We start from the raw sequence: 22,275 nt of genomic DNA on the forward strand, positions 1-22,275 counted from the left end.
TGGGCCAAAACAGTCTCAATGGAAATATTTTGAGGAAAGATGAGCATTGAGAGTGCAGCCTGTCCAAACCAACGCTTCATCACTATACCGACGACTAGCCGAGAGATGGTGGTGCACTGTGTATTCAACCTGAGCTGTTTAGATCAATATCTGTATGAGGAGTGTGACTTTAAGAAAAGGACTCTCTCTGTTTTCCTATCTCCATGACAGATAGACCTGAGCTAACATAAATCCTAGCCTTTCTGCTGTCAGTCTCCTGGCTTAGCGTGCCATAGATATTTTAACACAGAATACAGATATTCCTGAGCTGGTTAATAGTGTTGAGCATATATTTAAGAGATTTACTTCTCCAATTACTACTGGTGCCTTGAGTGAATGTGTTTCCCCGTAAAGCCCTTCTGTTGTCTGGTAAATATATACACAAATTCATTTTGTGGTGTTTATGGAATATCACTGGAGGGAACGGGGGCGGGAAATAGGCTGCTTTGCTTTGGATAACAGCTGCATGGAGCCCCATCCTAAATACCTCCTTAGCAACGAGTCTCTCCAGTAGCTGTGACAAATCATATTTACTGTGTCTCAGGAGAGAAGAACAGCACTCTGAAATAATGGCAGATAGAAGCCATAACTTGTTGGAATTCAGGAGAGTTTGTTCATCGGTGCTGCAGAGTAAAAGTTGGCTAAATGAGTGACACTGGTACAGAGTGTAGTTTAGTGGTTGGAGCAATAGTGTGTGTCAGGACTCCTAAGTTCTCTTCTGAGCTCTGCCACTGACTTCCTCAGTGACCTTGGGCAAGTCACCGAGTGTGGGATTTTTCACAAATGCTTTTGGCCCAAATCCTCAAAGGCATTTAAGTGCCTGACTCCCATTGAATTCAGATACCTTTAAGGATCTGAGCCTAAGTATCTTAGGAGGGAAAAACCCATTAACTGTCCATGAGATTTGTGCACATACATCCCTATGGCTCAGATTTTTAAAGGTATTTAGGCACTGCGGAGCACTTAAGAGCCCAAATTCCTTTTAAAATGATATTTAGTCTCCTAAATCAGTTAGACATTGCAGCATTGAGCACTGTAATGCATAAATACCTTTAAAAAGTCCCCTGGGCTGCAGGGACTTTGGAAAATCCCACCATTAATCTCTGTACCTCAGTTTACTCGTGTGTAAAATGGACATAAAATACAGGTAACAGAGGAGAGTTGGGAGCCGTAACTAATTCCTGTTTGTAAAGTGTTATGAGATCCTTGGGTGACAGCTGATGCATCAGTGCAAAACTTTATGCATTTTAAGATTGACCCATGAAGACTGTTTTGAGCAATTTCTGTCATTTTGCTAGAGGATTGTGTATTAATGATTTGCGGTGTAGAACTTTTTTACTTTTGCACTGTCACTATCTCTTTCACAGAAGTGTCAAGCAATATTGCTCTTCTCCTTCAGTCCTGTTGAGGCCTTCCTCAGCTTACTATCCATCCACTCCTGTTCAGCACCTCCCCTCATACTTCTCCAAGCTCGCATTACTGTGCAAGACGTTCTCATTTTAATGGGAAAAAGTAACGAGACTCTTGCCAAATGAAATTAGTCCTCAGTCACCCTGACTTTGGGCTGCATATCTTTGCTCCGCCCCTTGGACTTTGTCAGTTTGAAACTGTAAACTGCAGGAGTCACATGGACCAAAAATAAGGGGCAATGCTCTATCAGGCTCTGTCCATAAAACCAATTGCCCACTCTTGCTGCCATAATGATATGGGTGCTTGCAGTTGATTGTGAAGATCTTCATAAGACACTCTCTTTTCTTTCTGGCACGCTATGATCAGCTGGGAAACTTAAATTGTAATCATTACACTCCAGAGTCAACATCCAGTAAGAGACATGAGAGGAGTTCTCACTTCTCTCCATTACTGTTTCAGGCTGTCTGCAAACTGAAGCAGATTTCATTGCATCAGTTTACGCCTGGTCTATGGTGTTAATTATAAGGTCTAGTGGTTTTTTATTGCTCTATTTTTAAATGAAAGCTTAAATTCTGCAGCACAAATGCAATCATCAGTGGGCGGGGGAAGAGTACTGGCTTGCTGAGCCACCAGAAATCACCCTCCTCTGCCCCAGTAAACTATTTTGCACTGAATATGTTGTTTTTTGGCATGCCTCTAAGCTGCTGTGCACAATGGTGGAGCTAAGTATTAATCCTTATTCCAAACAAGTGGCTGTCCCATTTGAAGGCTCAGTCGTGCTATTTAGGCACAACTCATGCTGAGGGAGGTTTGGCACTAGGCAGGAGTTCTGCTTGTGCTTTCTGAAGCTCAGTGTCTGCGCCTGTGGTCCTTCCAAGGGTAAAGGAAAGCCTTCTCTGCACACTCCATCACCTATGCCATTGCTTTGCCTGTTCCCCAGCCTTTTGGGGTGCTCGCACTTTATGGAAGGTGGGGAATGTGATTGGCTTGCTGCTGTGCAGGATGCAAAAAGTGTGTGTGTGTAAGAGATCCTTTTTGTCCTCTCCCTTCTCCAGGTACCAGGGCACAGTCTGACCCTTAATCAAGTTTATTTAAAATGCTTTTTAACTTATAATAATAATAATAATTAATAATTAATAACAACATCTCTGTAATTCAGTTGATTCAACTGACAAATTGGTGACCTTTCGCCTCTATGTTAACCATTCTATTCGTAATTGACAGGGCAATTTCTTGGTTGCTCTCCTATGAGAGAAGCAGAGAACACTAGCCAGAAGCAATCTGTGACTTTTTAACCACCATATCAACACCTCCTAACTGTAACTGAAATGGCAAGTAGGCCAGCAATCATCCCAACAAAGCGGCTTGAGCAACCCTCATAGTCCCATTAAAGCAACAAAACTCTTGGGGAAACAGTGTTGTGCCAGGAAAGCCGCTTTCTCTAGTTATTTCCACCTTGAGTGGCTTCTGCTGTACCATATGCGCCATTGAGGAGAACTGTGTTCCAGTAATACAGGGATAAACCCAGCGTGTGAGCTCTAAAATCTTAGCTCTCAAAAGAGCTCCCTTGCATTTGTCAGTGGGGGGAGGAATTAAAGAGGGATGGTGTAAAAATGCTAATCTAAATGTCTCAGTGCATTTCTGCCTGGCGGTTTTGGGGATAGAGAGTGTGTTTCTAATTTTCAAACAGGCCTCTCTACCCCATGCTTACCACCGGCCCTTTATTAAAAAGTCACTTCTACTACTTACTGTGTGCCTCATTCCCACGTGACTCACGCATTGAAAAGGCCACTTTCATTTTGATGGGATTTTGTTGGTTTTGACCTATTAGAGTCATAGAATTTAAGGTCAAAAGGGACCATTATGATAGTCTAGTCTGATCTCCTGCACAACACAAGCCACAGAATCTCACCCAGCCACTCTTGTAATAAAACCGTAACCTACGTCTGAGCTACTGAAGTCTTCAAATCATGGTTTAAAGACTTCAAGGTGCAGAGAATCCTCCAGCAAGTGACCCATACCCCACGCTGCAGAGGAAAGTGAAAAACCCCCAGGGCCTCGGACCCATCTGTCTTGGAGGAAAATTCATTCCCGACCCCAAATATAGTGATCAGCTAAACCCTGAACATGTGAGCAAGACTTACCAGCTAGATACCCAGGAAAGAATTCTCTGTAGTAATTCAGATCCCATTCCCATCTAACATCTCATCAGGCATATTTACCGCTAATAGTCAAAGATCAATTAATTACCAAAATTATTTGGAAAGAGAGGCTGCAGGGTTGTCAGTTGGTGTTTAGATTAAAAAAAACCTGCCTTACTAGCAGTGGCTAGGAAGAATACCGGTGTTCGTACAGCACCTGGCACAATGGGGTCTTGGGCCATGACTGGGGCTACTAGCTGCTGCCTCTGTGCAAATAAAAATAATCGTTGAACATAATTTACATTTGCTGGTTCAACAACTTCTTCTATGAAATGTGTTTTGAATCAATGTTTATAACAAGAAAAACTCTTTGGATAAAAAAAATATGAGAGCTTCATAAATGGAATATGTGATGGTATAAAAGTTTCATCAGCATGAGTTTGGGATGGGTGCTGTGCACAACTCACAGATAGTGAAACCAGCAGAATGTGTTTCAGGAAAAGCTATTTTATGAATGTTTTAAAGAGCTTTAAACATTTTTTTTACTGGGTCTATTTTTTGATATTACTTGGCCAATAAAACAAGTGCCTTAGTTACCATGTTCCCCACTATACAGGGCTCCCGGGGAGCCATAAAACCTCAAAAATAACGTAGAATTGATTTCTTACACTTACAAACATCGCTGGTTTCATGGCTAGGATCTCAGGCTATTCCAGAGTGTGAAGCGAGTGCACCATAGTATAGGAAAGGGGGAATCTCTCCTTCCCAGTGGAATAAAGCTCCTGTTCCTAGCCTTGCAGGGATGCTAGATATCCAACTTTGCAAGTGTGACAAACTTAGGTTCAGAAAATCTGCTGATGTAGGGCTGAATCTTGCCTGTCTTGGGCTTGGGTGAGGTTAATTTTGGGTAGGGTTAATTTTGAGAGGGAATTCCACATTTGGGAGGGAATTCTACGTTTCTGAGGCTGGTTGACTTCAAAAAGAAATTTTCCTGTGTAGACAAGCCCTACATCTTTGGGAGTGAATCAGCTGGATGTTCACAATAACGTTATTTATTGCATAGCTCTGCAGTTTATCTCCTGGCGAGGGTGGGTGTGAGAATAAACAATAGAAACTCCTCTCTACAGCTAAGCAAGCTGTAGACTAGTATCTTCCTAGACAATGCGCACGCAAATGCAGAATAATGAAGTGGTGACCTACAGGACACAATGAGCAGTTTCCTTAGAGACTGTTTACCTTTCCCTGAGTCCAGAGTTCTCAGAGTTGCCCTTCCTAAACTGGACTAGTATGAATCATGTGCCTTGTTTCCTTGTGGTTCTCCAAACTTTTTTTACCTGGTAGAGAACCTGAGTTAATCTCTGGGCCTTTTGGGTGTTGGATTACAGCTGTGCCTTGCTTCTCCAGTATTACTGCCAACAATGGTGGAATTTATATGGGACGCTAATCCCGCCGTACCTATTCAATCAGTCATTGAAGGGTGCGTATGAAAACAAATTGCTAGCCCAAGTTAAATTTAGATTTATTCAGTCAGAGTTAATTATAATCTTTATTTAGTCTCAAGCGATGCCTTCTTATCATATACTTATAGCTGCGAAAATTAATTTTTATTCTACCATAAAGGTGAAAGTAATAATCTGGGTTCAGGGAGGGGATTACTTTAATAAGATTTATGGGCAGTCTTTCAATCAGTAGGGTTTTATTACAATCTGTGTGTGGCCTTGCTCTATGCACGTGTCTGTCAGTATGGGTGACAGTGCCAAATGTTGTTCCCGCATACTAACAGTGAACACCAACTCGGAAACTTCCCAGTCCAACTTTGTGTTTTGGCTAAGCAATACAGGCACAAGAGGTAGTGTGGTGCTAGAAATGATAATTAAACTCTCTTTACTAAACAGGTGGCTGGGCTGTGGGTTTCATCTGCCTGTGTAACTGTTGGATTTTGCACTGAAGAAAAGCTCAGTAGGCAAAATTTTTCTAAGGACACGGATGTTGATTTCATGTATTTTTCATGCCATAGGCGCATTCAGCAAAGATAAGCATGCAATGTAAGAACAAAAACTAAGATGGAAAAAAAGAGACCGGTAAAAAAGAGACACCCATATTTCAGTGCCAAAAATCTGGGCAAATAGTGGCTGACTGACCTTGTAAAGAGAGATACATTAGATACAGACTCAAATCAGAACCAGCTATTTTAAACTTACTGCAGTTTTGGGGTTTGAGATAAAATGGATTTGGTTTTTTTGTCCACCTCCCCTTTGTTGCCTTGGTTTTGCAACGCAAATGCCTGACTAGCAACATTTTGCCATGCCAAAATCAAGACCTGAGCCTATATCCAAAGTAATCAGTGCACGCTGGTTAGAGCTCTGTTCAATTATTTCTATCCTATCAAACTCCAGTTGAAACTAGTGGGAGTTAGGAGGGCTGAGTGGGGTCCTACAGCTTCCCCCGCCCCATGGTATATACAGTGAGTGCTACTGGACGGGCTTTAACTTAGTGTAATGAAGGTCTGCCAGCCCTTCCTAGCTATCTCTTGGATACTCTTTCAGTATAACTTCTGCCAAAAGTTACTCAATCAGAAGTGGAAGGAATTATTGTATTAGTTTGATGTTTTAAGATTTTTTTTTCTCTCTAGCGCCCATGTATTTTACTGTGGAGCTGATTCAAATACATAACAGTTTAAGATTTATTTTTGAGTCAGGCTTGGTCTAGTCGTAAAATTTAGGTCACTATACCTCTGGCTCTCAGTGGTGTGAAAAATCCACACTCCTGAGTGCTGTAGCTATGCCAGCCTAATCCCTGGTTTAGACACCGCTGGTAGATGGAAAAATGCTTCTGGTGCCCTGTCATAAACAGATAGCTAAGGGTTAATTTCGATGGCATGGGTTCGTATCCCACCTCTGCCACCATGTCATAGCTTTCCTTCTCAGTTTATGAACGCTAAGGTTCAAATCTGAGTAGGAAAGCTATGACATGCCCTAGCTACCATCACTTGAAGAGGTGACATTCCTGCAGAGATTGGAAAACACCCTTCTGTCACCATAGGATGTGTTTACACTGTGGAGTTATGCTGGGATAGCTACAGCGCCCTCTCTATGGGGCTATCCCCATAGTATAGATATGGCCTGAGTGATGCCGTTTGTATCCTTTGAGGGAAGGATGCTAGCGGAAAGAAAAAGAAGCTTTCAGAAAGCCATTAGGATAAGTCACAGGAACTCCTGTAGAGTAAAATGGAATGAATCTCACCACCAAATCTCTCATGGCTATCATATTACATTTATGAATCACATGGGTGGTGGGTGGGGGGAGGAGGGAAAGACAAGTTATTGGTATGCTCCCAGGCTCCTTAAATCCTTGTGTAACCCACCCACCCACCTCCTGGGTGTGATGTTCTGTCCCCCTCTACTGGCACCAAGACCACTTAGAGATTAATGAGCCTGCTACAGCCTTAGCTAAAAGCCAGGTGCTTTTAGCTCATGCAGTAGAGACTCCTGCACTAAGCTCCAGAGGTCCCAGGTTCAATCCCTCCCACTGACAACCGGGGTCGGTCAGTGTTATACTTGCACAGCCTGACCTCTTCCCACTCAGGGATATCTCTGCTCACAGTGGGTTATGCAGATCTTCACAATAAAATCATTCCTCTTCTTTCGTGCTTTGATCAGCAGTGAAATAATTAATGGTTTTAACTGCCAATTGAGGGGAGTGGGAATAATTCACACTTCATTTGTTTAGACTAGGTCTGCTCTAGAAAAGGTTTGGCGGTATAGCTATATCAGCAAACTCTTCTAGTGTGAACGCAGTTAAACTGGCAAAAATGTGCTTTTGCCATTGTAGGTTAAACTAGCTGCTTAGGGAAATAAACTATGCTGGCAAAAACACATTAATGCCAGTATAACTGAATTCACACTAGGGCTTTTGCCACACTCCTAAGCTCCATTACTATACTGACTTTCTAAATGTTTCTAGTATAGACCTGGCTTATTGTTTCAGATAGTATGCAGACTCGGGCAGATACCAGATTTGTGTTTGGCTGAGATCTGGAATATCTTCTTAACCACAATGACACTTTTTTTTTTCCTTCTTTTTTTTAAATGAAAGCTTGAATTTTGGAGCACAGGGTGGCTGCCAGTGCTCAATGGCTATATTATTTTAGTTAGGCACTCTACTCTCACAATCACACAATATTTGGTGAAAAAGTACTGTTTGATTATATGACCACGTGTGCACAAAATTTCATCAATAGACTGCTGTAAATTCATGTCAAGATGTGACTGTCAATGAAATAACTGCTAATGAAATACCCTGCTAAATCTGGCTGCTATTTTAGGTATTGTGCTATATGCACATGGGAATATACTAAACATTTAATAGTTGGAGGACATAAAAGCAAATTAACTAGAAACTAAGGGCTAGATTGTGACCAGCCCTGTGTGGCTGTGGGAGACATTCAAAGAAACCTTCCACCCAAGTGTGTACTTTTCCCAGGAAGTAGTCACTATCTGGGGGAGTGCTCCTATCTAGTGTCAGTGTCAGTGCTGTCCTCTCAGAAGAGAGAGGACGTGTCTGTGTCCCCCTGCCTCTACACTAGACAGTTGAAGTGGATGGTTGGGGGAAAGATCAGTGAAAAGGTGTGATGGAGAGCCACACTGACCAGAGTATAACAGGGTTAAAAAAAGAACTAGATAAGTTCATGGATGATAGGTCTGTCCATGGCTATTAGCCAGAATGTCCCTAGCCTCTGTTTGCCAGAAGCTGGGAATGGGCAACAGGGGATGGATCACTTGATGTTTACCTGTTCTGTTCATTCCCTCTGGGGCATCTGGCATTGGCCACTGTCTGAAGATAGGATACTGGGCTAGATGGACCTTTGGTCTGACCCAGTATGGCTGTTCTTATGTTCTAGTGGAACCAGAGATTCATGCCCAATGCCATTATGAGTTCCCGGTGGGGCAGGTTGTCTTGCATACCCCCACTGCAGAGTGGTGGCTTTGTGGCAAAAATCAGGCCTAAGTGCGTTGAGTCTTAGGCTTTGTCTACATGGGGGAAATTGACCAGTATAGCTATTTCAGAAGTGCACTTCTGGTGTAATTTAGCTGTTCTGGAATACCTCCACCGTGTGGACACTCTGTTCCAAAATAAAGGTGGCTACATTCCAGAATAATGATTTCACTTTGTCACAGGATTCACTCTCTTGTGCCTGTGCCCTGTGTTGGCTGGTTAAATAGATAGTCCTCATGCCTTCTTCAGTGCTTCACCCTTGTGTCATTATTTACAGTGCAACTCCACTTTGTTCCCTCAACAGTTATTCACATTTAGACCCTCCTCAGGGTCTGCTGGCCCATGAGGCCCCCTTCCTTAGGTGGGGAGACAGAGATATAGCCCTGCTGTCTCCTCTCAGGCTAGCATCCTGACTGAGCTTTCCTCAGGGCTTTTATAGCCCTCCCAGCTTCTTGCATTTGACTCAAGTCATTGCTGTTAGTCAACCCTCATTAGGGCCTGCAGCTGGGCCCTCTGCTGGCTGCCCGAGCCCCTGCACTTGGCCTCCTTACCAAAAAGCAGGGCTTAGCCAGCATTTTAGCAGGGCATTCAAGGGGTTTACCCGGCCCCACCCTGCCCCACCCTTCTAAAGCACAGTAATTCCTTCCGCAGTCTAGAATAAAGTCACTATTTTTGAGGAATAGTGTTGAGAAGGAGAGTTACTGCAGAATCGCTATACTGGTCACTTTCCCTGTATCTAGACAAGCTCTATATCTTCCAGAAAGCCAGGTGAGCCATTGACCATATAATGCAGTGCCAGCAAGTATTACTTGAATGTATTCCTCTTTCATGTAGCAGAGTAGCTTAACGGTCTCAAAACACCCGATCCTGCTCCCTTTTGTATTGAAAGGCAAAGCTCCCACTGACTTTGTGAGTACGGCATTGGTCCCTCTATTTGCTTTCAGAATAATATTTACAAAGCTACATATTTCTGTATTTTCCCCAGTATCTCTTCCATATCTAGGAGGGCATTGCTCACAAGTTCAGAGCTCAGTTTTGGGCAGGCTTCCATTCGGCTATTGGAGGATTTGCCATTTTTGTTTTATTCTAAGGAGAAATGCGTTTTGACAGACTCTTTTCAAAACAACTTAGATTCAGTGATTTACAATGCTGACATTCAGCTGCCATGATCTTAGTAATGTTACAGTGGTTGTTTTGTCTGTTAATTAGAATAATATGTTAAGTCTCTGAAATACTCTATATGAATTTCATGGGTGTCCTTGGTCTGGTTGGGAGCTTCATTTTGATATCTTACCCTCAGCCTGCATGATCTTCCTTTGATGAAACCTTGAGTTAGAGAAAAGACTGATTCTCATTGCTTACTGTGATGTTCCGCTATGAATTTGCTGTTGTTTTTACTGTTGTGTTATGTTTCATTATAGCATTGGTTCAGGGTCAAGTGCTATAGCTGGATTTAGAACAATCTGGATAATGTAAAAACTAACAATGTGCAAAGAAGGGAGAGCAAATCTCCTTTTTTAAAGGCATAAACTGATCATGGGAAGAGTCATGAAGGAAACCTCTTCCCCAGGCACAATTGGGAAAGTGCATTAAAAGCATTTTTTTTTTTTTTTTTTTTTTTTTGCATGCTTCCTCTGATGAATCAGGTATTCATCTTTGCCACATTGTACCCTGCCTCATGGTCTAGCAATCTGATGTGACAGGGCAAATCCTACTTCCTTACACTGAAGAGCAGCGTATTATCACAAAAATGAAGGGCCAAGATTTTCACGGGTGACTCATTTTTTGGGAGACCAACTGGAAACATGATAAAGGGGCATGATTTCCAGAAAGTGCTGAGAGCCTGATCCAGAGGTGCTGGAACTAAGGGTGCTGCCGTGCCCCTCGACTTGAAGTGGTTTCCATTCTATACAGGATTTTTCAGTTTGGTTCGATGGCTCTCAGCACCCGTACTGTACAGATGGTTCCAGCCCCCTCAGCCCTGCCCTGCCCTGTGAAAGAAAATCAATCCCTTTTAAGGCATCTCAGGTTGGGCACCCAAAATCACAGGTCACTTTTGATTTTGGCCTAATTCTTGTGTGTGGTGTTTATGTGCAGTTCTTTTTTCCCTGGCCCCTCCTCTTCTATTAGTACCACAGTGACGTGTGTCTGGCTTTGAAATAGCACCATGCTCTGGGGAAGTTCCCTGCTACTCTGCTAGTTCTCTCCCACCATTGCTCTTCTTTATTTTATTACTTTAAATAGGACCAAATAATGTTCTTCTCTCCTGCTGTCACTGAAGCTGTCATTTAAAGAACAGGCGATTTTAATAGTTGTTTTGTTGCAATGCCTAAAGCTGGAACAGGGTCCCATTTCTGACTGCTACTGTAAAGTGATTTATGCTACAATGCTGAATCTTGGAATTAAAGTGGAGGGGTGGGGGCCCATTGTGGTATAAAGTATTTCTTTTTAGGTGTTCAGACAGCATCATAAAATGCTGCTCAATTCAGATATCATATTTTGTTTATGGCTTCCCGTATAAGCTTTCAGACAAAAATTGTCTCATTTTATTTGAATTATAGCAGGATAGAATCCTCGGCTTCCCACCAATGTGTCAGAAGATGCGTTGACTGCCACCACTCTAATGAAATCAGGGAAGGGGAGAGACATACCTTTTAAAGTTCCTGTAAATCAATATTTGAGAGAAATAAAACATCTGTGTAAAAAGGTGATAAAACTTGCTATAATGTAAATGTGAGTATATTTAAGCCTCACATCCTTTTCCAATTTCTTTGTAGTTCCTAGAATTGTACCACTGTCTAAATCTCCCCAGGAATCTGGTTTGTCCTGGGAGAAGACAAAGTTTAACATCTTTGTCGGAAATCAGAAGATACCTTCCTGCTGTATGTCCTTTGCTTATTATCTGTACAGCTGGATAATTTGATGATGAATGAGACTTTGGAAAAGCATTGCCTTCAGATACAGCTAGATATATCTTCAGTTAGTTCACTGAAGACACTTGCCTGAAATTTGATTTTTCAGCAAAGAAACAAACAACTCTACCCCTCTGCTTTAACGAGAACAAAGTTCACTTAAAGCTACTGAAAGCTGCAATTTCAGTTCCTGCCATGGCCTATCTTGCTGTGTCAAGGTACTCTATAAATAGCAGTGCAGTAATGGAGCTGCTAAAATGTTCCTTGGTGACTAGAATAGGCTTTGGAGCTACTGGTCATTTCGAACTTTTTTTTTTGGAATTTCCTGATATAAATAAGACAGGTCAAATCCTGCAGCATGATCATCGAAGAGCTTTCTTGTTAGGCAAAGGAGTGACAGTATTTATACTGTGGTGGTCGGGGCTGGGTCAACCCAAGAAGCACCAGCGGGCCCTGAATGTTTTGTTCTCCCAAATGCTATAGCAATTGTAGGGCTCTACTGTTGCTACTGCTTGATCTCCTGGTGTTTTCACTGAACCATCTTATTAGTTGGCTCTGCGGGTTCCCTGTGCCCAGCAGGCTGTCCTTGGCATTCCTCCCCCACCTTCTGATGGCTGCCTATCTATCCCACCCCCTGGCATGACTGACAGCTGCAGATCCTCTCTTAGGCTAGCCAGCACATGGGGTCATGTGTAGCAGCTGCCTATGTTGCTTCTCCTTTTCTGCCTGCCTCTCTTGCTCCATCTCACGCTACCCCTCCAAGTCCTATCATCTCCCACAGTTGCTTTTGCACCCAGCCTAGCCTATGACTTCTCATAGAAGGTTATTTTCTCCAACCACTGCATCCTTCAGGGCGCTCCTCAGCTACCCCTTGGTTCTCCCCTGTATGAAGACAACTGCAGAAGTGAAGCGATTAACATGCCTTTTCTCGTCCCGAGAGTGACTGACAATGAAAGAGCTAGAAGGTGACCCTGGCTGTGGTCCTCCACAGGGGTTGTCAGGATCCCCTCACTCTCTGGCGTGGGCTTCCCTTCTTGTGCATCATGCATGGAGCTGGGAGGGGGTATGCTGGTTTTACAATGGGATATAATTTGTTCTGTGTGTACGGTTAACGTGCCACCGGACTCCTTGTTGTTTTTTGTGGATACAGACTAACACCGCTACCCCCTGATACACTACAGATCACTTTGTCCCAGGAGCAAGGGAGGAACCAGCTTGTGACTCAGTGCCCAAACTGCGAGTGGGAGGTGTGATTGCAGCACATGCCGGCATAACTAAACTCATTAAAAATAGCAGCACAGCCATGGCAACTCGAGTATGGACTCAGGGTCCGGGTGGGCTAGCCCGTGCTGTTTCCTGTGCCATGGTGGCCATGCTGCTACTTTCAGGAGCTGGTTTGATCAAAGCTAGCTTGGGTATGTCGATGCGTGCTACCGGCGCACCTCCCAACTGCAGTGTAGACGTGTCCTCTGAGTCCCAGTATGGCTCCAGAGCATCACAACTTCACTGCCGTTTACTTGGAATTTGTAGCAAAGCCACAATTAAACCCATAGTGGTAGTATCGCTGCTAAGCTGTCTGCAGGAGAGGGGATGATTTTCATGAATATTGTCTTTCGCTAATGCATGTTATGATGTTTTTATACTTTGTTGTGCATGCAGGGGAAAAGCAGTTTGGTGACCACATTTAAAAAAAAAAAAGATATTTTATAATAAAATGGGGGAGGGATTAAATAAGCAATAGGAAAAAAATCAATCAAAAATAAATGAGTGGAATTTTAAGAGAACAAGGATGAAACAAAGTCAAGGGTGAATAGATGAAGAGATTTGTCTTATAACACATCTTCAAGAAATGTAGCCTTGTTAAATACAGAACTTGAAAAGGCAGCTTAAATATTAGTTTTTATCAGTGCTAAATTTTGGCTGACAATATCTGAGTCATCTAGCATGTAACAGGTGTAAATTTTGCTGTAGCATTGTGCATCTTCTGTAACCAACAATGACAAACGTTACATTTGCACCCTGAGATTTAGATATAGACTGTAAGAGGTTTGGCCTTAGAATCTGTCATTGTTCCTGCTATCTCTTCACATTATGGAACTGCTTCATATTGAATAAGTTGGATTCTGTATGTGTTTGGTATTATTCCCAGAGGATCAGCTTTTACTGGACTTTTGCCATAAAATAAAAAAAAAAGATAGTTTAGAAGACGTGATTTTTTTTTCTTTTCTTTTAGTATTCTAGTCAATTTGGACTATACTTCACTATTCATTTGAGATGGGTCCAAACCAAGACCTTGCAATCTATGTCTCTTCATCTCCCTCTCTTCTCCCCTGACTCCTCCCCACCCCTGGAATGTTTTGTGGTAGAAAAAAAAATGAATTAGAGCTGGGTGGAGGATGACCAATCCATTTTCTGATATTTTCAGGGTTTTGAAATTTTTTCCTTCCTCATTGGAACAAAACCAAACCCTTTAGAAGGTTTTTGTGACATGGAATTACACCTTTACCTTGATATAACACGACCCAATACAACACCAATTTAGATATAACGCAGTAAAGCAGCCCCCTGGGGGGGGCGGGGCTGCACGTTCCGGCAGATCAAAGCAGTTCAATATAATACAGTTTCACCTATAACGCAATACGATTTTTTGGCTCCCCAGGACAGCGTTATATCGAGATAGGAGGTGTACGTCAAAACATCTGGTTTTTGGAGCAGAAAGATCAGGCTTCATCTCTCTGTCTGTGGCCCTGAGAGACCATCCCACTGAAACTCCCTCAAAATTCATAAGTATCTGTGGAAATATTTTGATTGCAAAAAGTATTCCATCTAAAGGCTTCAAACCAGTTCTAAGTGGAACCCTTGTCTGAACTGTTCCTGTTCATAGTTTTCAAAACCAAATCAGGATTGATGCAGATTTGCAATCCCTAGATGGTCTGACTTTTCCTGTTAGAGATGTTGTTGGTCAAAACATAAAACTTTTGTTTTATTAACTGCTAATCCCCCAAAGTGTGGTGCTTTATATGCATTGGCACTAGGGTGACCAGACAGCAAGTGTGAAAAATCAGGATGGAGTGTGTGTGGGGGTAATAGGAGCCTATATTAAAAACAAACAAACCAACCCAAAAATCGGGACTCTCCCTATAAAATCAGAACATCCTGTCACTCTGATTGGAACTTGGATCTGCAGAACTCATGGGTTTCATTTGGTTGTGAAAATCCAACCAATAAGGTTTTGTGAAATCCAAACTAGAACCTGGCCTTAAGTCTGCTACCAGTGCCTGATCCAAAACTCAATTTACTTCAGTTAGCTTTGGATCAAGGCCTTATGGCAAACTTTACAAGGGGCACTACAGGAGCAATGGAATGTTAAGTATTGGCATGTCAGGTCTAATAGTGAGCAATGTTACCTTCATGGTGACAACATGTAAGTGTTTTTTAATGGTGACTAACAATAATGATCTATAGTAAATAATTGCTTCTGGGAGGAACTGAAGAAAAATTGTTAAGTAAATATTAGAATTCTTTTTCTGTTTTTCTTTTTCTTTTTCCTTTGGTTTGCAGTGGTGGAAAGCCGAGGAGGAGTCATGGACAGCACACAGAGATTTTCAAACCTGCCAGTATATCTTCCCATGAGCTATCACATCTCCAGTGCTGATGTTTCCTTCTTCCTCAAAGAAGCCAATCAAGATATCATGAGGAACTCCAGTTTGCAGGCGAGGGTGGAGTCATTCTTCATATACAAAGCCAAGCAACCACCTGTAGTAAATGCAACTTACGGACCTTTTTCAGTGGAACAAGTTGTTCCCGAGGACCTAATGCTGCCTTCTGCTCCTTTTGGTTTTGCTAATGAATTCACATTTAATTGGAAATTAAAATCACACATAATTGACAGCTCAATATATTCCAACAGACCTAAAGTGCAAGCCTTGTTCTATATTGCTGGAAAGGACTGGGATGACTATGATTCTGCAGAGAGATTGCCCTGTGTGAAGATGTTTGCTTTCCTGGAGACTAGAGAAGCTGTGGCCAGCTGTAGGTTGAAAGGTCATCTAGGATTATGTGTTGCAGAACTGGAATTAGCGCCGAGCTGGTTCAGCTCACCTCCACCATTGGTTTTGGAGCATGAGCAAACAGCAGCCTTTTTGGAAGGCATGACTGTGGAGCTCTTCTATAAGATGTATGCAACAGATGAGGAATGTTCTCCTGAGGATGCAAAATGGGAAAAAAACATCCATGCAGATCAAGATCACGCACATGAGGCTTTACCGCCAGTGGAGAGGATTGGTAGCATCATTTTTTATCCAACTCAAGACAAACTAAAACAATCTTCGCTGAGTCTAGATGAGAACGTCATGATCCACTTACCACTCAACCCTGTCAAGGAAGGTGACATAGTAACCTTTCATGTGTCCCTTACTGGTGACTCCCTAGCAGATCAGTTTATATTAAGGTAAGTGTGTTTTAAAAAATACTTTATATATTTAAATAATCCAGCAAACAGGGGCTGAGTGCATCCCAGGTATAGATCCATTGATTCAGTGGACTTCAAGATTTGGCCTACCGCTTGGGAGAAAATTATAAGTGTTCTTTAAGTGTCTGTGAGTATAATAGGATTTGGCACCTGGAAGCTGACTTTGAAGGCTGTGCCATTAATATTTGTATGACTTTCTTATAAAATGTGTTATTGATTATGACGAGTTTAACTGACTTTGCCTTCTACTCATTATACCTCCTGTAGGCCAGCCAGAATGATTGACTATGGCTGTCCATTTTGCTAGAGAAATTTTTATAATTGGCATGTCCCACTGCTTTGATGTAGCTTTAATCCACCTACTTTTATAGAACCTATTATCACAGTATCTGAGCACCTCTGAAGTATTTTTCTTGCTCCTCACAACACTCCCACAGGGTGGGGAAATGTTATCCCCATATTTTTTTTTACAGATGGGGAACTGAGACACAGGGATTAAGAGTTTGTCCACACTGCCCTGCAGTTCAGATTATGGGGGTGTGAAGAGTGGTGCACAGCAAAGTGTTGCGTTGTAAATCCTTGCAGATGCTGCGGGCCTGAATGTAAAACGTTCCTAGTTTGCATTATCGTAGTCTGCAGTCCTTTTAGTTTGTGCCTGTAGCATCCACTAGGGGGAGTTACAGTGCAGCACTTTGATAGGCAGTGCTATTTACATCCCCTGTAGTCTGAATTGCAGGGCAGTGTACACTTGCCCAAGATCACGCTGGAAATGCGTGGCAGAGCCAGGATTTGAAACCAGATTGTCTGAATCCCAATTCAGTGTTTTAAAAACAAGACCAACCATCCTTCCTCCCCTTAGTAGTATTTTCTTTATTTTCAAGCTCAAATGATTGTTTGCTTGTGGCATGGTACGTTTCCATTGAACAGCAAAGGGGAAAACGAAAAAATTAACCCACTAAAAATATGTTTTTCTTTGTCTACCTCTCAAAATTGGAATCTGCTTCTTGGTTCTTGACTAGAAATGATTGGAAAACAGAAAAATTTTTTGTGAACATTTTAGTGGCAACTTTCCCCCCATTTTTGGGGGGGTGAAACGTTGTAATTCTTGAAATTTTCCAACTGGTTTTATTAGTGAATTCCAGTTTTATCTGATAACTGTTGAGTTGCACAGACCTGATTTCAGACACTCTTAATCAGCATGAGGGTTAGTGCTGTGTATTTATTGCCATGCCTTGAACTGTTAGTTTTGGTTAAGAGCTACACAGAGGCACAACTCGGAGAAATAGGAGCCAGACTTGAGGGCTAGAAAGGGCAAGAGGTAATTGGAAAGTGTCATACCGAGAGTGTTAAGCACTAGGGAAAAGAGGAGTTGCAATACACACTGGCAACTTAGACACATTTTTACTCCTCGCTTTTAAGTCTAAGAAGGTGCCGGTGCTAAGTGACAGAAACATACTATCTGTGAAAAAGATGCAAAGTGAATGAATAACAAACCTTATGCCAGCACCTTTCTTCTTCCAAGCACTTTGTCACGCTGTCTGGATTGGCTCACGACTATGAGCGCCTATCTCAAGCCAGACTGACAAAAACCAGGCAGACACCCAAACTGGTGGTGTGTTCTATCACTTCTATTTCACCAAGCCAGTAACACATGTAAACTCCTGGGTCACTATCAGGGCCATCCTTAGGATTTATGGTGCCCTATGCAGGATTATTAAATTGGTGCCCCTGTACCTGACTTGCTCTGAGCAACACAAACATAAGCTTACAGTATTGGAAAACTTGCCACATGCATGTTATTAAAACCAGTTTAATTTAGTTAAGCACACTGTAATGCTGATGGACTAGCACTATAGAAAAAATTCTGATTTGACAGAATGATGCAAATAATATATTTTTTTTTAATTTGTCAACATTTTATTGGAAATTTCTGTGAAGAGGTATTGAAACAAGGATTTGTTTTTAATTAAAAGCAATTTTTTGGGTTTTTTGGCTGCAAAATCAGTAATGTCATTGTATGACAAAGACAAAGTGATGTCTTGTTCGCTTGCAAGAATAGCAAGACTAGTCAAGTGTTCCTGACTCGTAGAGCGGAGATAGTTTTTAATGAGCTTTAGTTTTGAGAAACTCCGTTCTCCTGATGCTGCTGTTACAAGAATTGTCAGTAGACTACGAGTGGCAATGTACACATTAGGATATATATATATCTCAACAAGTTTGCGGGTATGAGTAAACTGTACAATGTCAATAACTGATTTTGCATGTGGCAACATTGATGACAGTGTACTCAATTCTTCGTACAGTTCAAGTCCATTTAAATCAAAACTATCACCGTGCTTCAGGAGGCTGTCTAGGTTCTTGCACTTTGTCATTAGTTGCTCTTGTTTTCCTATTTTGTTGAATTTAGTCCCGCTCAGCCCGCTGCCAGCTGAGTGAATGGAACCCCAGGCCGACAGTGGGTTGAGTGGCTCAGCTGGGGTCTCAGCCACCGGCCTGCTTAGCCCATTGCCAGCCTGGGGTTCCTTGGGGTCCCCAGGCCAGCAGCGGGTGCTGAGTGGGGCTGGTGGCCGGGACCTTGGCTGGCAATGGGGCAGCAGCCAGAACCCCAGAGCATCAAAAATCAGCTGGCATGCCACCTTTGGCATGTGTGCGTAGCTTGCTTACCCCTGCTCTATACCAGTAGTTCCCAAACTGGGGCTTGCGAACCCTTGGGGGTTTGCAGAATGTTATTGGGGGTTCACCAGAAAAATTTCATTAATGGCGTCCAGAGGACCCCGGGCATTGGAGACAGCAGGTGGGACCCAGTTGCAGGGCAGGCACCCCAAGCCCCAGGGAGAGCAGGGCCGGGCAGTTTGGGCTGGCAGCCCAAATTCCGGTGGTCAGCGAGGGATCCGGCAGCCCAAATCCCAGTGCTCCGCGTGGGGCTGGTAGCCCAAACCCCAGGGAGAGTGATGCCGGCAGCCCGAGTCCCAAGGGTTAGCAAGGGAGCCGGCAGCCTGAACCCTAGTGCTCTGTGCGGGGCTGGCAGCCCGAGTAACAGGAAGGGTGGGGCTGGGCAGTTGGAGCTGGCAACCTGAGCCCTGCCCCCGTCAGCGGGGGAGCCAGCAGCCCAAACCCCAGCCTGAGCCCCAGGAAGAGAGGGGCGGGCAGTTGGGGCATCCATCACACTGAGGAAATCTAAAAATGAATATTTTCAGGGATTTAAGTTTAGGAGGGGGTTCATGACAAATCACAATTTAGTGATAGGGGTTCGCGGGCTGTTAAAATTTGGGAACCACTGCTCTATACACTAGTAAGGAGATGAGCATATTACAGTTGTTGGAGGGCTCTATTTAGCACAGGGGTAGGCAACCTATGGCACGGTGCCGAAGGTGCACATGCAGCTGATTTTCAGTGGCACTCACACTGCCCCAGGTCCTCTGGCACCGGTCCAGGGGCTCTGCATTTTAATTTAATTTTAAATGAAGCTTCTTAAACATTTTAAAAACCTTATTTACTTTACATACAAACAATAGTTTAGTTCTATTTATAGACTTATTAGAAACAGACCTTACTAAAAACATTGCAATGTATTACTGCACGTGTGAACCTTACATTAGAGTGATAAATGAAGACTTGGCACACCACTTCTGAAAGGTTGTCGACCCTGAATTTTAGCAGTAACAGGGCTAATAGGAAAGTCAGTCACATTTTTTGTTCTCTGATGGAAACAAACTGGCCGACTCCCTTCCCCATACCAACTTGTCACAAATATTTGTCAACGACTTAATTTTCTGTTTTTGCTAAGATATTGATTTTTTTTTTAAATGAATTGATTCAGGATCGTTAGCAAGCATTTTTTTTTGGGCAAACAAATTTGTTAAATGACAATCTAAATGCAACACAGTACTGCTTCAATGCTTGCGCTCACCCCCTAGCCTCTGATCCAACAGCTGCGTAGAGGAGGAGATAGAGGTGGAAAACTGTTAGGACCCCCAAAATCCACCTCTTGGAGTGGCAGAGTGGCACAGCAGCAGCAAACTCAGGTCCGATCACACGCCAATGGGTCACCACGCTCCAGCCCAACAGACCATGTGGTGTGAGGGCACAGCATCTGATCTCAGGGAAACGGGGGCACCCATGGAGCAACAGCAGCCTCATCCTGCCTCTGTGCAGCTCCGCCGGACATGCTCCCCAGCTAGGTGACCAGATCCAGATGTCCTGATTTTATAGTGCTAGTCCATATTGGGGCTTTTGTCTTATACAGGCACCAGGATCCTATATAAGAAAAGACCCCAAATTGGACTGTCCTTATAAAAGTGGGACACTCTGCTCACCTATTGCCCTAACCCCGCTGTCTGATTTTTTTGCACATGCTATCTGGCTATCCCCCAGCCAGTCCTGTGCGACCATTCCAATCCTGGCTGCCTGCCAAGGAAGTGAGTTACTTCACTTTCATTCTCAGTAGCAGCCCAGGGACGGGTGAGAGGGGGTGCTCCGTGGGGAGAGGGAGAAAGGTGGGGTGCTCCGTGGGGCAGGGGGAGAGAATGGATGTTATGGGGACACAAAGCGATCCTGCAGAGCCGCCGAGCCTGCCTCACCTCACGCCAGGGGAAGAGTTCAACAATCACAGTGTGGTTCCTTCCCCCACCCCCCTTCCCAGAGACCCCAGCAGCCAATCCCCTCCCTCAGACTATGCTGCATTCGGCTCTCTCTAGGACCCAGCAGCCCTGCTCTTACAAGCTCCACTGCTTTCTGTCTGTCCGGGCTCCCGGAAGAGCGATGCCCCCTGATGTAGTGGTGCCCTAGGTGGCTGCCTGTTCTGCCTATGGCTAAGGATGGCCCTGATCACTATAACACTCTTTCCATGGAGTCACAGACAGTCCCCTTAGACGTTCCAGCCTATCTTGCCACCCAGACACTAGACTTAATGATAAATTGTTGCTTACACCAAAAATCACACCATATTCAGGTTGCTTCCAGTCCCAAGAGACTTACCCCTGCTCAGCTGGTACCCTAGATCTTACATTGAAGATAATGCCTGTATCCAATCCTGTAATAAACTATCTACAGGTTTATTTAACTGGGGAAAAAAATGAGTTATTTACAGATTAAAACAAGTGAACATATTCTCACCAAATGAGTTCTCTAAATCCTCTGAGTCACAGAGTTGTAGTGGTCTGCCAATTCAAAGTGTCTTTCAGCGCGGACTAAGGAGATAACCCTGAGGATCTCTGGCTTCAGTTTGGTGTCTCTTGTTCTGTCAGAGTTCCAACAGCAAAGAGATGGAAAATTTTACTGTGACTTTTTGTTTTATTTCCTTCATTCAGCTTCCATGCTCAAAGGATGAGCTTCCTTGTATGTAGCATTTCCAAGGTGTGATAAGGCCATTAACCAATCCTTTGTATTGCAATGTTCCTTGATGGCCCTTCGCGGGGGCGGGGGTAGGGGATAAAGGGGGAGAGAAAATTCCCATGTCTGGGTTTGCAAGGTCAGACCAAACGTTTTCAGAGTTATAAAGCAAAACTTACATATTTTCTTATGGCCTGGAATACTGACATTACAAGTGAGATTAATGCATGCAGTGACTTACGCAATTCATAGAGTCTAAACGCTAAATACATTCTTATAAAACTAATTACCTAACAAACAGGTGAACTGGTCCAGTCTCCAGCTATGAGTTTGTTAGTTCTTAGCTCGTGTCTGCAGTCTTGGCAAGAGCTGGCACCTGCTGTGCCAGCATCACACACTTTACAAACATGAATTAAACATTTAAACGTAATATAACATCCATATTATTATGAAACATGGATATTGCAGTCAGAATTAGACAGTGCCTATTGTACAAACACAGTGAGTGACTGTCCCCAGGTTGCTAGGGTAAAAATGTCTAATAGATATAAATTCTCATGCTTCAGGGCCTACAACAACTCTTATGCTTATGGTCAGGAAGAAACTTCCCATAAGAGCAAGTTATTCCGTAATTGTTCAGTTTTGGGTTTCTTGCATCTTCCTCTGATGCATACAATACTGGTTAATCATCAGTGATGGAGACAGGATACTGGACTAGATGGACCAATGTCATGATGTTGGATGGCAGTTCCTATGTTCCCATGAATCTGCTCAAACCATGAGACATATGGAGGAGCTGAATCAAAGAGATTTAAGTAATTTGCCCAAGATTGCAGTGGGAGTCCATGTTGTCATAAGTAGATAGGTAAGGTAAGGGTTAATTTTCTTTTGCCTGTAAAGGGGAACCAAACACCTGACCAGAGGACCAATCAGAGAACTGGATTGTTTAAAGTCAGGGGCGGGAATTTGTATACTC

At 43.2% G+C, this 22,275-nt stretch overlaps 1 protein-coding gene across 1 annotated transcript in view; it reads left to right on the plus strand.

The window, feature by feature from the left end:
• The window catches only part of TMEM132B (transmembrane protein 132B), a 391,123-nt gene that overhangs the window by 78,590 nt on the left and 290,258 nt on the right, over positions 1-22,275 (plus strand). The window contains exon 2 of the mRNA XM_032791201.1: positions 15,059-15,947. Coding sequence (XP_032647092.1) covers positions 15,059-15,947 — 889 coding nt within the window. The remainder of the gene's footprint in view (positions 1-15,058; positions 15,948-22,275) is intronic.

The sequence above is a fragment of the Chelonoidis abingdonii genome, chromosome 22 (assembly GCF_003597395.2).
Source record: "Chelonoidis abingdonii isolate Lonesome George chromosome 22, CheloAbing_2.0, whole genome shotgun sequence".
In the NCBI taxonomy this organism is placed as follows: Eukaryota; Metazoa; Chordata; order Testudines; family Testudinidae; genus Chelonoidis; species Chelonoidis abingdonii.